The 13,017-nt window shown below is 50.8% G+C and overlaps 1 protein-coding gene across 4 annotated transcripts in view; it reads left to right on the top strand.

Annotated features, from left to right (window-relative positions):
• The window catches only part of MAX (MYC associated factor X), a 22,834-nt gene extending 15,283 nt beyond the window's left edge, over window positions 1-7,551 (top strand). For 2 of the 4 annotated variants that reach the window (XM_045288112.1, XM_045288113.1), the window contains 2 exons: window positions 4,818-4,947; window positions 6,117-7,551. In XM_045288112.1, the coding sequence (XP_045144047.1) occupies window positions 4,818-4,947; window positions 6,117-6,304 (318 nt within the window). In that variant the 3' untranslated portion in view covers window positions 6,305-7,551. The remainder of the gene's footprint in view (window positions 1-4,817; window positions 4,948-6,116) is intronic. The other 2 variants (XM_004698657.2, XM_004698658.2) reach the window with 1 other exon arrangement.
• Window positions 7,552-13,017: the final 5,466 nt, after the last annotated feature.

Consider the following 13,017-nt stretch of genomic DNA (forward strand, 5'->3'; position numbering starts at 1 on the left):
TGTGTGTGTGTGTGTGTGTGTGTGTGTGTGTGTGTGTGTGTGTAAAAATTTGAGTCACTCCCTGAACTTCGTTCACTTAGTGCTAACTACTATAGGAATCACTGGGGTTCTTAAATGTTCTAATGGAACCAAACTCTTGGATTTGAGGCCTTTCCCTGAATTATGAAGTTGATTTTTGCTGCAATACATAGGTTGGGGTGGACTCCAAAGCAGAATTCTGTACAACTGGGTGCTTCTGGAGGACCTGCATAGCTGTTGATGGTGACTGTCACCTGCAAGAAATGACCGCAGTGAGGGTGGACTGTCAGAAAAGTATTAGGTAGCATCCGTCCCGTGCGGCTTGGTGATGGTGTGGGAAGAGTGACTGGGAAGGTATGTGGGCTGCTTCCTCTGTGAGCTCCTGTGTCTGTAAGCCGGGGGCCAGCAATCCCCACCCTGTGGTCGATGGCGAGGCTTCAGTGCGATCATATGTAATGTGCTTGGCACACGAGCAGTAAATTAGAGCAGGTGGTATATGTAGCACAGTGCTAAGGGCATGGCCCCATGAGTTCAAATCCTGACTCAGCCACCTACGAAGATTGGTGTTGGATACAGCTTTGGGCCTGTTTCTGTGGTTATTAAATAGGGAAAGTAGTACATCAGTGGTGTGAGGGTGCCTGGCGTTTAATAGTACGCAGTACGTGTCCCGGCGTTGCTGCTCTCGCCGTTAGTTTTGCTGTGTACGAGGTCTGGCAGGGCCGCCCTGCGTCCTTGTGCATGACCCCTGAGCTGAAGAAAGGCCGAGAAGCCCCTTTGCATTCGCTCACACTGCTCGCTAGAGTGCTGCAGCTCCAGCCCATCTGGCCTCCAACCGTACCCCAAAGTCAGAGTTAGTAGCTGCTTACTGTATGAACTAGCAAGAGGGGAGGAAAGTCATTCTGGTCCTGAGTCCCGGAAGTGGCAGCGGCGGAGGGAGGCTCCCAGATGGCCTAGGCCCAGAGTGCTTTGCTCTGTCACAGTCCCTTGTAGCTGTGGCCTGAGTCAGCTGACTGAGCAAAAACAGAAACGGAAAGTTCAGGGTCAGATTCCAGAGTTCATGTCATAAACCCCAGGGGTTCTTGCTGGTTTCGTGTTTACTGTCCCCATATTACAGTTCCATAAAGGTGGGAGGCAGGGGGGCTGCCATACCTTAACCTCGTGGCTGGTCACATGATCTTGTGTGGTTTGGGAAAATGAGGGGATTTTAGATGCACGAGTAGCCTTTCCTGGCTTCCCTTTTCAGCTTTCTCTCCCCTGGACCAATGCCTATGCCAATTGGGAAGGGGACTGAGATGTTTTCTTGCTGGGCACCCTCAGAAGGACAAGCTGAAGTGAACCCTGAGCCCCTTGGACTTGGTCAGGAATGCGGCGGCCGGCCTCTGTGGTAGAGCCCTCGGGCGCAGCTGCGAGAGCACCCCGGCCTGGTGGGGTCGGTAAAGGAGGGCGACGCTGATCCTTGTGGAGCGCCTGTTCCCGAGGCACTCTGTTTGACATATCTAGGAGTTTGATCTCTGTCCAAAGACTGCCCCATGTGGAAGCCACCGGCCCTCTCGAGAGCCCTCGGCTAGTTTTGACTATGCTTTCTGTGATTCCGTGGTTTCACGTATTTAAAGGAGAAATGAGTAGCTTCAAGACTGCTCCTCAGTCTGTCCTTCATAAAAAGGCATCTCACAAGTGCTCTCCTGGGTCAGAGATGCTGCTGCCGCCACCCCACCCCACCCCACCCCACCCCACCCCGAACACACTCGCACGGAAAAGCCGTGTTAACACAGGCAAGTTTAAAGAGAGACTTGGTGTAAGTTTGCACAGCGGTTGCATGCTGGGCAGGGCTTTTCTCCTCAGAGAAAAAATGACCCTGGAGGAAGCCACACCACCTCCTGATTCCCAAACTTACTATCCCTCTACCGCTCTGCCACCTGTCATACCATGTTTATCATTTCCTCTTCCACCAGCGAAGCCAGGTATCTTCATGAGTCCCTTTTAATGATGTGCCTTGTGTTTTCATGCTACCTCCTCATAATTGGACCCGAGTAGCCAAATGCGGCTCCTTTGGCAGAATGAACCAGATTTACAAACCCACATTGCTAGTTCCTCTCATTTCTCCTACCCTGTTTCCCCGAAAATAAGACAGTGTCTTACATTAATTTTTGCTCCCAAAGGTGTGCTAGGTCTTATTTTCAGGGGATGTCTTATTTTTCCATGAAGAAGAATACGGTACACATTTATTGTTTATTGTTTTATTAAAAGAGACCTCGCACTTCCTGTCTGCTCCAGCTGTGCTGCAGCCAACAGTGAGCTGCACGGGCTACGCAGTCCAGAGTCCAGAGTTACAGTAGCTTCAGGGGGCCTTATTTTAGGGGGAGGTCTTATTTTCGGAGGGATGCCTTATATTTCAGCAAGAGGCAAAACTGTAAGTAGGTCTTATATTTGGGGAAACAGGGTACTTAAGTCAATAATCTTCTCAGATTTTAAGAAATGCACCTGCTTTTCCCCACCCTCATGCCCTCCCCTGTGCCCAGAGTGAACCTTCCCACAGAACTCGTTTTGGTCTCATTCAGGGCTCACCATTGCACACAGTAGGTAAACACCCCAACCCCCAGCCAGAAGCCATCTGTCCCATGGCCTTTTAATCCTACCACTCAGGTTTCACTTGCTGGTGGCAGTAGGAGTAAACTGGCAAAAGAAACTACGTCGAATACATTTTGTTTCCCTAGTGTCCCTAGCACCTTGTACTTACTTTGTACCAGAAAAAAGTGGCTGGTTGAATATAAATTGTTTTCTTTTGAGGAAGTAGCCTTAAGGGTGTTACAGAGGATCGTCTGGAAATTGTAGTTCTTAAGAGAACTGGTGAATAAGCTCAGGACTTGTGAACCTCCCGGATACTGAATCCAGCCTGGGATCTAGAAATAGAGTGTCAGGCTTTAAACAAGGGGATCTGGTTTTGCTAGCCTGGGTGTGGATTTTTCTTCACCTTTCTCCCCCTGCTATGTCCTACTCCTTGACCTGCCCTGGCGCCACAATGCATTACATATTAGGCTGCTCCCTTGTGGAGCAGTTTGAAACCAGCAGCAGCTCAGGAGGAGAACGATGAGGCTTTCTGCTCCCCTAAAGATTTATAAAGACTCGAACCATGTTGTATATTCATGATACCTGGTCACTTGGCCTCCCTCTTACCCAACCTGAATTTGCTCCAGGCACAAGTATTTCTCACATGTTCTGTGACAGAAATTTCTTCTCTGGCTTTTTAAATATTGATAGTAGTCTTTCTTACTTTTCAATTTTTATCTTCATATTATTATTGTTGTTTTCTTCTTGCTGTTTTGTTTATTATTGTTTCTGTTGGTTTCCCAGTTTGTGAAGCACAGGAGTGGTGCATGCAGACAGTAACTGATGCAGTGGCTTATGGGGATGTGGGGAGAGGAGTGGGGGGCTCCGGGAGCAAACAATGAAAGCGGGAGGGGAGAGGGAGCATTAGAACTGATTGTGGTGGTGTACATACAACTCTTTAAAAAGTGATTTAACTATGGAAGTGCTGGATAATGCTATATCAAGAAAACTATTTAAAAAATAAATAAATCACACTTAGTGGTTATGGGTGAAGGAGGAAGAGTTGTTGCTTATGTTAATGGTGGTGGAATAATTTGGAAAAGGAAATCAATAATGGTTGTACAACATGAAAAGTATAGTCAATGGCACTGAATTATACTGGTAGAAGTTCCTGAATTGGAGAATATTTTGTTGTGTGAATTTTTGCCACAATTAACAAACATAGTTGCATGTGTAACAATGAGTGCAAGGAAGGAGAGCAGGTTCTAGAATCGATTGTGATACTGATTGTCTAGCTCAGCTGGATATGGTTGAATGATTGAATTGTATGACATGTGGATGAAGTGCCAATTAAACTTTTATAAAAATAAAAAGATTTATAGACTCAGAAACCCAGAGGGGTGGTTCCACTCTTTTGGCTAGGGCTGTCACACAGAATTGCTGAGCACTGCCCTGCCTACTCCCCAGGAGTCGGTGACAGGTAGGCCATACGCTGGCTTCCCTCCTCTTGTCTTTGAACCATTCTACCGATAGCCTGTTGGCTCTAGAGTGCAGCCTGGAGGGAACCTCTCGGCACACTGTCTTCCAGGAGCACAGCCACTTACCGTAACTTCACAGGGCAGTGCCTAGGCTGCTGTGGTGAGGGTGTGGCTGCTTCCTGAAATGACCCAGTCTCATGCCCCACCGTGTTGACATCAAGCATCAAGGACTTTCACAAGTCTCTTAGTCAAGAAAGCTGAAATACAGTGACGCCACAGCATCACTCACTGGGAACTCGTTAACACAATAGCCTGAGCATGTGGCTGAACTCCTAAGACCTTAATGAAAAACCCTGTGCCCACTCCCATCCCAAGCCATCTCCATCCAAGGTCTTCATTCTGTCTTTCGGGGCCAACTACCTGTTGTCAGGCCCTGACAGAGAGAGCATACCAAGCTATCGGTCAGTTGGGACTTTTAAGGTTTTCAGACATAACCCAGGCTGAGGACCTCAAGAACAAAGCATGGGAGAGAGCCATGTGAACCTGCGTTTCGCTCCAGGCTCTGCCACTGAGTGGTAGAGAAAGATTTTGAAGAGCCTAGCAAACTGCTTAGTCCCGGGTCTGCAGTACCCGGTGCAGGGTCTGGCACAAAGGGTCAGTCTCTTCGTTTCCTCAGCCAGGTTCCCCTCACGCTGGCGGTTGCTGCAGAAGGCATGGTCCCCTCACTGCTTGGACTAGGTCTTTATTTTGTCTCCTGTGTTTTTTCTCATATTGCAACAGGCATCCCGGGCCCAGATCCTAGACAAAGCCACAGAGTATATCCAGTATATGCGAAGGAAAAACCACACACACCAGCAAGATATTGACGACCTCAAGCGGCAGAATGCTCTCCTGGAGCAGCAAGGTGAGCAGCCGGGCTCCGGGGGTGGCGGCCCTGCCGTTGCACCTGGGCTTGCAGAGTCCGAGGCAGCTACGGAGCATGTGTGCGGAAGCGGCCTTGGCCTGGCTTCCTGGGTCCTGAGTAGTTGAGCTTTAGAACCATCTTGAGGAGGGCCCTGAGCCACCTTTGCGGAGCCAGTGGAATCTAGAGAACGGGACCTCTGGAGACTTAAACCCTTTCTGACCCAATTTCTCCCCGCTGTCGGGGTGCAGGTGCTCTGCCTGCAGGTAGGGGGTCACACCGGGCATCAGGTGTGTGTGTTAGAAAAGCGTGGAGGCCCAGGCGTGGCATGTGCTGTGTAAGGACCGGGGACATTGTGCCCTCCCTGTTGTCAGTGGAAGTCCAATCAGGGCAGCCGCTCACACTCACCTTTTCCTACAACCACAGGGAAAGCGAGAGCTGATCAAGTTCTTTGTTCCTGGGGAGTTCACTTCTCTTCCTCCCTCATGGAAGATGCAAGTAACAGGAAGTGCAAGTAGCCGCCTGGGATAGAACACCTCACATAAAATAAAACTCCCTGGGTGACCGTCCAGGCTCAAGATGAGCGGAACTGCAAGATGGACGGTGGGAGGCGACCTCGGGTTGGTTCCCGGGCCAAGCAGCCTGCATGTAGAGCCTATGTGTCCAAGGCCCCAGGTAGCCTGTGTGTTGGTGACTTGCTCAAGTGTCCAGCTTGTCATTCCAAGTGGAACCTGTCCGTGAGAACGTAAGCCAATACTTGTCTCTGGATGATCCGTCTTCTGTCATCCTTCCCTGCTCTTGTGGCTGATTTACTCAGAGCTGTTACATGTGACCTTTACACCCGAGCAGCCTGGCATTGCCAGGTCAGCTTCTACTGCTGCCGCCCACAGGGCACGTATACTCCTGTCTGTTTGGAAGCTGGGCTTCCACGGCAGGGCAGGGGCCTCACACGCCTTCTCTTTAGGGTTGGGCGGGCTGGCCGTGCTCACAGGGCCCCCGCCTGGCTGGGGAAAAAGGCGGGGACGTGAAGTCCACAGGTGGGACAGTCACGAGAAGGGACTGCCTTCTGAGCTTTGGGCCAGCAAGCCCGTGGGAAGGACAGGCTGGACCGGAGTCTGAGACGCGCTCCCGGTGTTGAGGAGCTTTGACCCTCTCCCTTGGTTGCCTTTCAGTCCGTGCACTGGAGAAAGCGAGGTCGAGTGCCCAACTGCAGACCAACTACCCTTCCTCAGACAACAGCCTCTACACCAACGCCAAGGGCAGCACCATCTCTGCCTTCGATGGGGGCTCGGACTCCAGCTCGGAGTCGGAGCCCGAAGAGCCCCAAAGCAGGAAGAAACTCCGCATGGAGGCCAGCTAAGCGCAGCGGGGCAGGCCAGCAATAAAAACTGTCTTCTCCGGCGTCTCATCCTCTCAGTTCGTCGTTAGGCCCCTCTAAGAGACTCTTTATTTTTCTTACTTTTTTTTTTTTTTTTACATAGAAGCTCTTGGACAACAGCTCTCGTTCTCCTCCATTTCCACTCCCGACCCCCCCCACCCCCCACTGTTTTCCCTTCAGGGATTCCCTGTTCCCACCAGGAATTTTTAAACCAAAACACCCCAACTTGGCAGCTTTTTCTGTGGAGGACAGACGGCCGGCCGGACCTCTAGAGCACATGGTGTCCTCACTGCCCCACCAGCTCCTCCAGCCCTGCCGGCACCGGCGCCTGCAGGACTCCTACCCTCCCAGGCCTCGCCTCCCGTCCGCCGCCGTCACCTCTATCTGATAGACTTTGTGAATCTGTGAACTGCTCCACTTTACGAAGATGATCAGTTTGGAATAAGCAGAATTATCCCTCTCCCTGCTCCTTTTTAGGGACTGCCCCCCCCCCCAAATTATTTATCATTCTTACTGAAAGACCAGATCCTCCGAGAAGCTGTGGTTTACAGGGAACTTGGGACAGGTTTACAGCTGAGTCTTTGGCATGTTGAACCCCTGCCTCTGGCTGGTGAGAGAGCCCGTGCCGCCAGCCCTGCGGGGAGGGGGACATGTCACCCCCCAGGGAGTGGGGCCGGGTGGGGGAGGCTGGGGCAAGGGCAGAGGTTTTGTATTAGGGGCCAGTGATGATGTTTTGATATTTATTTCCTGCTACTGAAATTTGAATCCGAATGAATTGTCCCTATTTCTGATGATGTCGGCATTACAGATTCATAAAGGATCAAATCTTCCTTTCCTAACGTGTGCATTTCTAAGAAATAGAGCCAACTGGTTTTGTATGTAAATACCAAGAGCGATTTACCTGGTACTAAACTCGCGCACCCGGCGCGGCCCTCCCATCCCCAGCCTCCCTCTCTGGAGCCCGCCTCCATTCCGCGGCCCAGCCCTGGCTCCGGCTGCCTGCGGTCACCAGGTCCCTGGAAGGGCTTTGTGTTCCAGCCTCATTTCTTTGTCCCTCCTCCGTTCCCAGCATTCGCTGATTTCTAGTGTATACTCTGTAGTCTCGGTCCGTGTTTGATTCCATTCCGTGGAAATAAAAAGTATGTTGTACATACTGCGGAAGAATTGTCTTGCAAGTTAAGGCTTCCCCCTTTACTATAAGACTATAAATAAAAACTTATTTTATCCTTCTTGATGGTGCTGGCATCTTCTTGACTTTGGAAAGGCGCCTCTGGTGGCCCCTGGGCCAGCCCTTGTGACATGAGCCCCTTCGCTGGGCTTGCAAATCTGGGGGTTCCCTTTGTCTGACACCTCAGCTCAAACACCCTTGAGGCAAGGGCAAGTGGTGGCCTTGCTCACTGGATGCCAAGTGAAGTTCAACCACGAAGGGATTAGCCATGGACGTACTGCTAGATCTGCTTTCTGCAAACAAATTAGCATGGGGGCATTAGTAGCCCAGAGCAGTGGGCTCAGGTTTCTGATCCTGAAGGCCCAGATCTGAGGTGATTTGTTTCTAGGACCTCTTGGTTCCAAAGAGTGCAGTCTGTCTGTTAGGAGGCCAGGGAACTAGCAGGGTTTGCCTGCCGACTGGACTCCTTTTGACCTTGGTGGGGAGGAGATTTATGGACAGAAAAGCTCAGCTCTTATGTCGTTGTCTGGATGACAGTCCTTGTTTTTAAGACCATGGAAAGTGTGACGTCAGCTTTTTGATTGGCCCTGTCTTCAGGGTGGTGGGCCAAGCTGTGACTTTCATGCACGTGGTGTGAAACCCATAGTCCCACTTTCTGGTTAATGGTGTTGGGCAGATATTTCTACAAGTTTGAGCCCTGATCGAGCCATAAAGTCCCATGATTGAATTGAGGAAAATGCTGCAGATAGTAAAGACATCCTTTTCAAGACAGAGGACAGCTGTAAGAATAACATTGAAAACGAGAAATCAGATGGTTGCATAGGTCTTCAAAGTTAGCATGTTTTCTTTCCCATTGCCCCTTACCTAACTCTCCTGTGTATCTGACCTTAGTTATCCACTTGTTAGAGATGCAAGTGACATTGGACTCAGTCATGGTGTCGCAGTGTCATTCGCTGAAGGTGAAGCCTTGTTGCCAGTGGAGAGGGGTTGTCCAGAGGGCGCAGGGCTGGAGCAGAGCACTCAGAGCAAACCTACAGGCCGGTGATGCCCCTCCGAGCCAGCTCTTGGCTCTGGGAAGTTTGCTGACGAGTCAAGCTCTGTCGATTTCCATAAACCAGTCAGGAAGTGGGCCGTGATGAGCAGCTGGGGCCACCAGGACATTAGGAACCAGCTGACTGACAGTGCTGAGGGGACACTGGCCAAGGAGGGGTGGTACCACCGGGAGCAGCTGCCTGAGAAGGAAAGTGAGGTAGGAGACCTTGGGCTAAAGAGGGTAAGTGCATGAAGGCCACAGTTAACTTCCCTGTAGGTGGTGTGTGTCTACAAAGTGAGCATGTAGCTCCCTCAAGATCCTGGCGTTTGGCTCTAGTTCAGCTCTTAAGGAACTGTTAGTTAACTCTAGCAGTGGGTTTTCTCTCATCCTTGCTCGGACTGTGCACAAAGCAGATCACTCACTGCTTTGCTGCGGGTAGCTTGCCTGAGGGGAGGGGCTCATGAAAAGTCCACTTTCTTGTCTCTGCTCCTTAAGCTAATGCTGATGGCCCTTTGACAGTTGTCAACTTGATACTTTCCCCAAGTGCCTATGCCCAAGGGTATTTAAAATGACCCCGTTTTTCAAGGTCTCAATAGGCTAATCCCCTTAAAGAGTTAGAGCCTCAGCAAAGAGAATGACCTGACACAGAGAGCAGCACCTAGCTGGGCAAGAACTGAGCAGCCGCTGGCAGCCCACGGGAGGGCTTCAGCAGGCCTCCTCACCACATGGCACAGCGTTTGGTCCCGGAGTGGACTATCACAGACACTGTCTGCTGGTGGTACTCGGGGCTATGGCCCACCACCTAGTCTGACTGGAACCAGATCTCCGAAGGGCTTCTGCCTCTCCAGATTTGGTTGTCAGAGTTAGGGAAAGTGAGGCACAGCTGAGACAAATTTGCAAAGCTCATCTGTGGCCAGGCTCCTCCCGGCTGCCCCTGAATGGCAAGGCAGGCTGGCAGAGCCGGTCCCTGAGCAGCCGGGATGCCCTTTTCCCCAGGAGACTCCCTGACGGACTGCTTTAGAGCTTGGCCAAGCTACTCCCAAATCCTTAAACTCAGGCAGGAAACAAGTTGAGGGCCCATCCCACCATCCCCTTTTGAAGCCCTCTCAGTGACAGTGGTGTCCTGGGGCAGCACGTGCGCCCGCATCCCACACCCCGCCCTGGCCAGCCTCTGGCCACCAGCAGCCAGATCGAGGCCCTCTTGGGCCTGTTTGCCGGGCTTAGCTGCCTTCTGGACGGCGTCGGGGAACATTGTGTGTAGCCTTTATTTGCTCAAAACGGACTTAGTCTAGCCTAAGGAGGAGCCCCAGGAGGGTCTGCCATGGAGGGCAGAAGCTGTGGCACAGATGCCCCGCTAGGGCCTGGCTGTGCAGACTGAATTGAGGCCAGGATTTGTTAGGTAGGGGCTCATTCACACAGCCCCCCACTCAGCAGATTTCCAAGGTGGTAAATCTTTACGGGGGCAGATGGACTCCTCTTTCTCTCAAGTAGCAGCAGCTGGCGGGTTCAAATCACCAACAGTTAACAAGCTCAGTACTTACCCACCTGAGGCCCCCTTAGGGATAGGCAGGCTTAACTGCCGGGTGGGTGGACCGACCATCTCAAGAGGCCAGGCCTGGGTTTGGGAGGCTTGCCCAGCAAAGCATCGTCACCCAGCTGGTAATCGTCATCGCTGCTCAGGGCCTCCTCAGGGCAAGGGAGCCGGGAGCTTCAGTGTCTCAGGCCCCCGACTCCGGGCCAGCCTCCCTGGCTTGGCATCCCAGCTTTGGCCCTTCCCTCCAGAGAACCTTACCTTGAGGGCAACAGTGACACAGAGTGGTACTGTGTGGCTCAAATGGGATGCGTGAGAAAAGCTTGCTCACAGCAACTTCTCAGTGGTGAGCAGTTCTCAGGTTTGTCTTCTTTCGTAGACCAGGTAGCTAACAAGTGCGTTTTGCTAGAATATGGAGCGGGCCCTCCCCACCCTTCTCAATGGCATCCGCAGGGTTCCAGGCCTTCAGACCCTTATAAGAAGGGAAGGAGACAGCAGTCGATCGCCAGACAAGAATAACACACCTGGTTTTCGTAACAAGCAAGCCAGACCACAAGTCTGCTTCCATCGGAAGACAGTGGACTTGGGAACTGAAGTCCACTCCTGCTGGTGGGGCCTGAGCCAACTGACCATTAACATATTGGTGACTGTCCTGTGCTCCCACCTTCAGTTCCTGGTGGCAGGCCCAGATGCTGGGGACACAGCTATGTCCTCTGTGTCCCTGTCTGGGGCTGGCTCCAGTAGTGGGTGAGGTAGGTGCAGACAAGCCCAGTGGCTCCTTTGACCTGACATTGGGACTCCAGGTGCCCACGTGTGCCGCTCAGTGCGGCTGGTGTGTGCGCTCCTGCGCAGTGGATGTGTTGAGAAGACGCAAGCCGGTGGCCCTGGACAACTCACAACCTGCCAGTGGGTTCCCTCCTGTGCCCACGCTGCTCGTCAGCTGCACCTGCCGGCCTGCTCGGGCCACCAGGCCACGCTCAGCATTCCTGTCCTCCTGTGTCTGTGGCAGGGTGAGGCCCCGTACACATAGGTCCTTCCTGGGCAAAATTATCCAGTATAGTCACTGCTATAATCTTTTCCCAATAAATTAAGGGCCAGAGGGAACAGCAAAGGAGAAGAGAAATCAAGGCTCCAGTATTAAGGATACTGTGCCAGAACCTTCCACTCCAATGGCGAGCCAGGTGAGAGATTCGCCACCTGTCAGGAGACACAGAGAGCTGGCAGCAGATGTGGAGGAAGGGGAGCTCATGGCGCCTTCTCTCCGCAGCAGGCTCCTAAGGGGTCCAGGAGCACGAGTCAGCGAGCAGTGCAGTCTGGGTCAGGAAAGGACTAGCTGGATGGTCAGCCATGCCCTCTGTCACTCATCCTTTACCCCAGGGGAGCCTGGTGACCGCAGCCTCCCAGCCCCAGACGACGTCCCTCCCTCCCCACCTGCCCTGAACTTGAGGTTGTTGTCCTTTCCTATCTCCTAGTCCCATGAACAGCTTGGAAGTGGCAGGAGCCGTCCTGGGACTTAAGGCCGCTGGTCACTGGCCTGGGGTCAAAAGGTCAAAGCAAGGCCAACAATTGATGTATGGTGCATTATAGAGCTATAAGAGCCCCCAGTAAAATGATTTCTTAGAAATGCATTGTTACCCCTAAGGGCAGAATGCGCTCAGCATTATACTCCTAATTGGGCACTTTTGATCTAGTTTCTATCCAGGGCTTGGTGACCCAGGCCATGTGCCATAGACAACTAGACCTTAGGCTCTGTCCTTTCAAGGGCACAGCATCCTTCAGAGGCCATACCAGAAGGATCCGATTTAGAAATCCCACTAAGTAAACTGGACTTTACTTTAAACGCAGCAGATTAAAGGAACTGAACTTGGATTTAAGGAAGTAGCATGCGAGGATGAGAGGAAGCAAGTGACCACTCTCCCAAGGTTATGGATTTGGAAGTCGTTGGACTTTGGCCCAAATGTCTTGCTTTGAGGGTGCCCAATAAATAGCAACTCGAGAGTACTGTATATTTGCTATTTTCACACTCTGCTTTTTGATGACATGTTTTACTCCAGCAGGCATAGATAGTTCTGCCTTGGTTAATGAGCATTATTGAAAGTTTTGCCCTATCTCCAACCCTCATTATTTTGAATATTTAGTATCCAATCACTTAAGTTTTTCATCTGTACAAGTCATGCATTGTATTCTAAAAAGCTGTCCTATACATGTATATTTTTTCTAAACAGTACTTGAAATTCTATACTATTGGCTAAATTAATGATACTATCCATAAAATGACCATATACCCATGAGCATAGTGTATAATGTTCCCTAATAAAATGATAATGGCATCTCTAAAGTAGACCAGGAACATCTATAAACCATAGATAGATGAATCAATTCTGAGTTCCCACTTAATCACAGCCCTAATCCAAGAATAATTAGTTCTTATGACATGGCCCTACTCAATACTTACCCTCATGAAGAAATCACTTGATATATGGGTGCTATAGCAAAGTATGGTAAAGAAATTAGATGATGCCCAGCCATAGCTTGTGGAGTCTAACAGGTTTGTCTTAAAACCATCTAAGGGAGGTAGGTGTCAGCTATGTCCACACAGATGAAGCATAGCAGCCTGTGTGATGCAAGGATGGTAAATAATAAAATCTAAGGCTGGAGGAGGGAATGGTGTTAGAGCTTAAATTCTGAGCACCTGGTTTGCAGAGGCTATGGATGATTGTGAAAACCCCAAATCCATTTGCAGGGTCCTCATGTGGACTAAGCCTCCAGTGACCCCTCTGACCATTTGACCAGAGATGTGAATAGCTTTGCTATCAAAGTGCACTGCACAGTGGAATAATGCAAATGTAGTTGGTTAAAATTTAACACCTTCTCATCTGTTCTTTTGAAACATTTTACATTTGTTCTAGTTTTTATCCTTATCTGCTTTCTTTTGGATTGAAGTTTTTTGTTTTGTTATTGTT

This window comes from Echinops telfairi, unplaced genomic scaffold (genome assembly GCF_000313985.2).
Source record: "Echinops telfairi isolate 266 unplaced genomic scaffold, ASM31398v2 ScPeMD7_18;HRSCAF=68, whole genome shotgun sequence".
Lineage (NCBI taxonomy): Eukaryota > Metazoa > Chordata > Mammalia > Afrosoricida > Tenrecidae > Echinops > Echinops telfairi.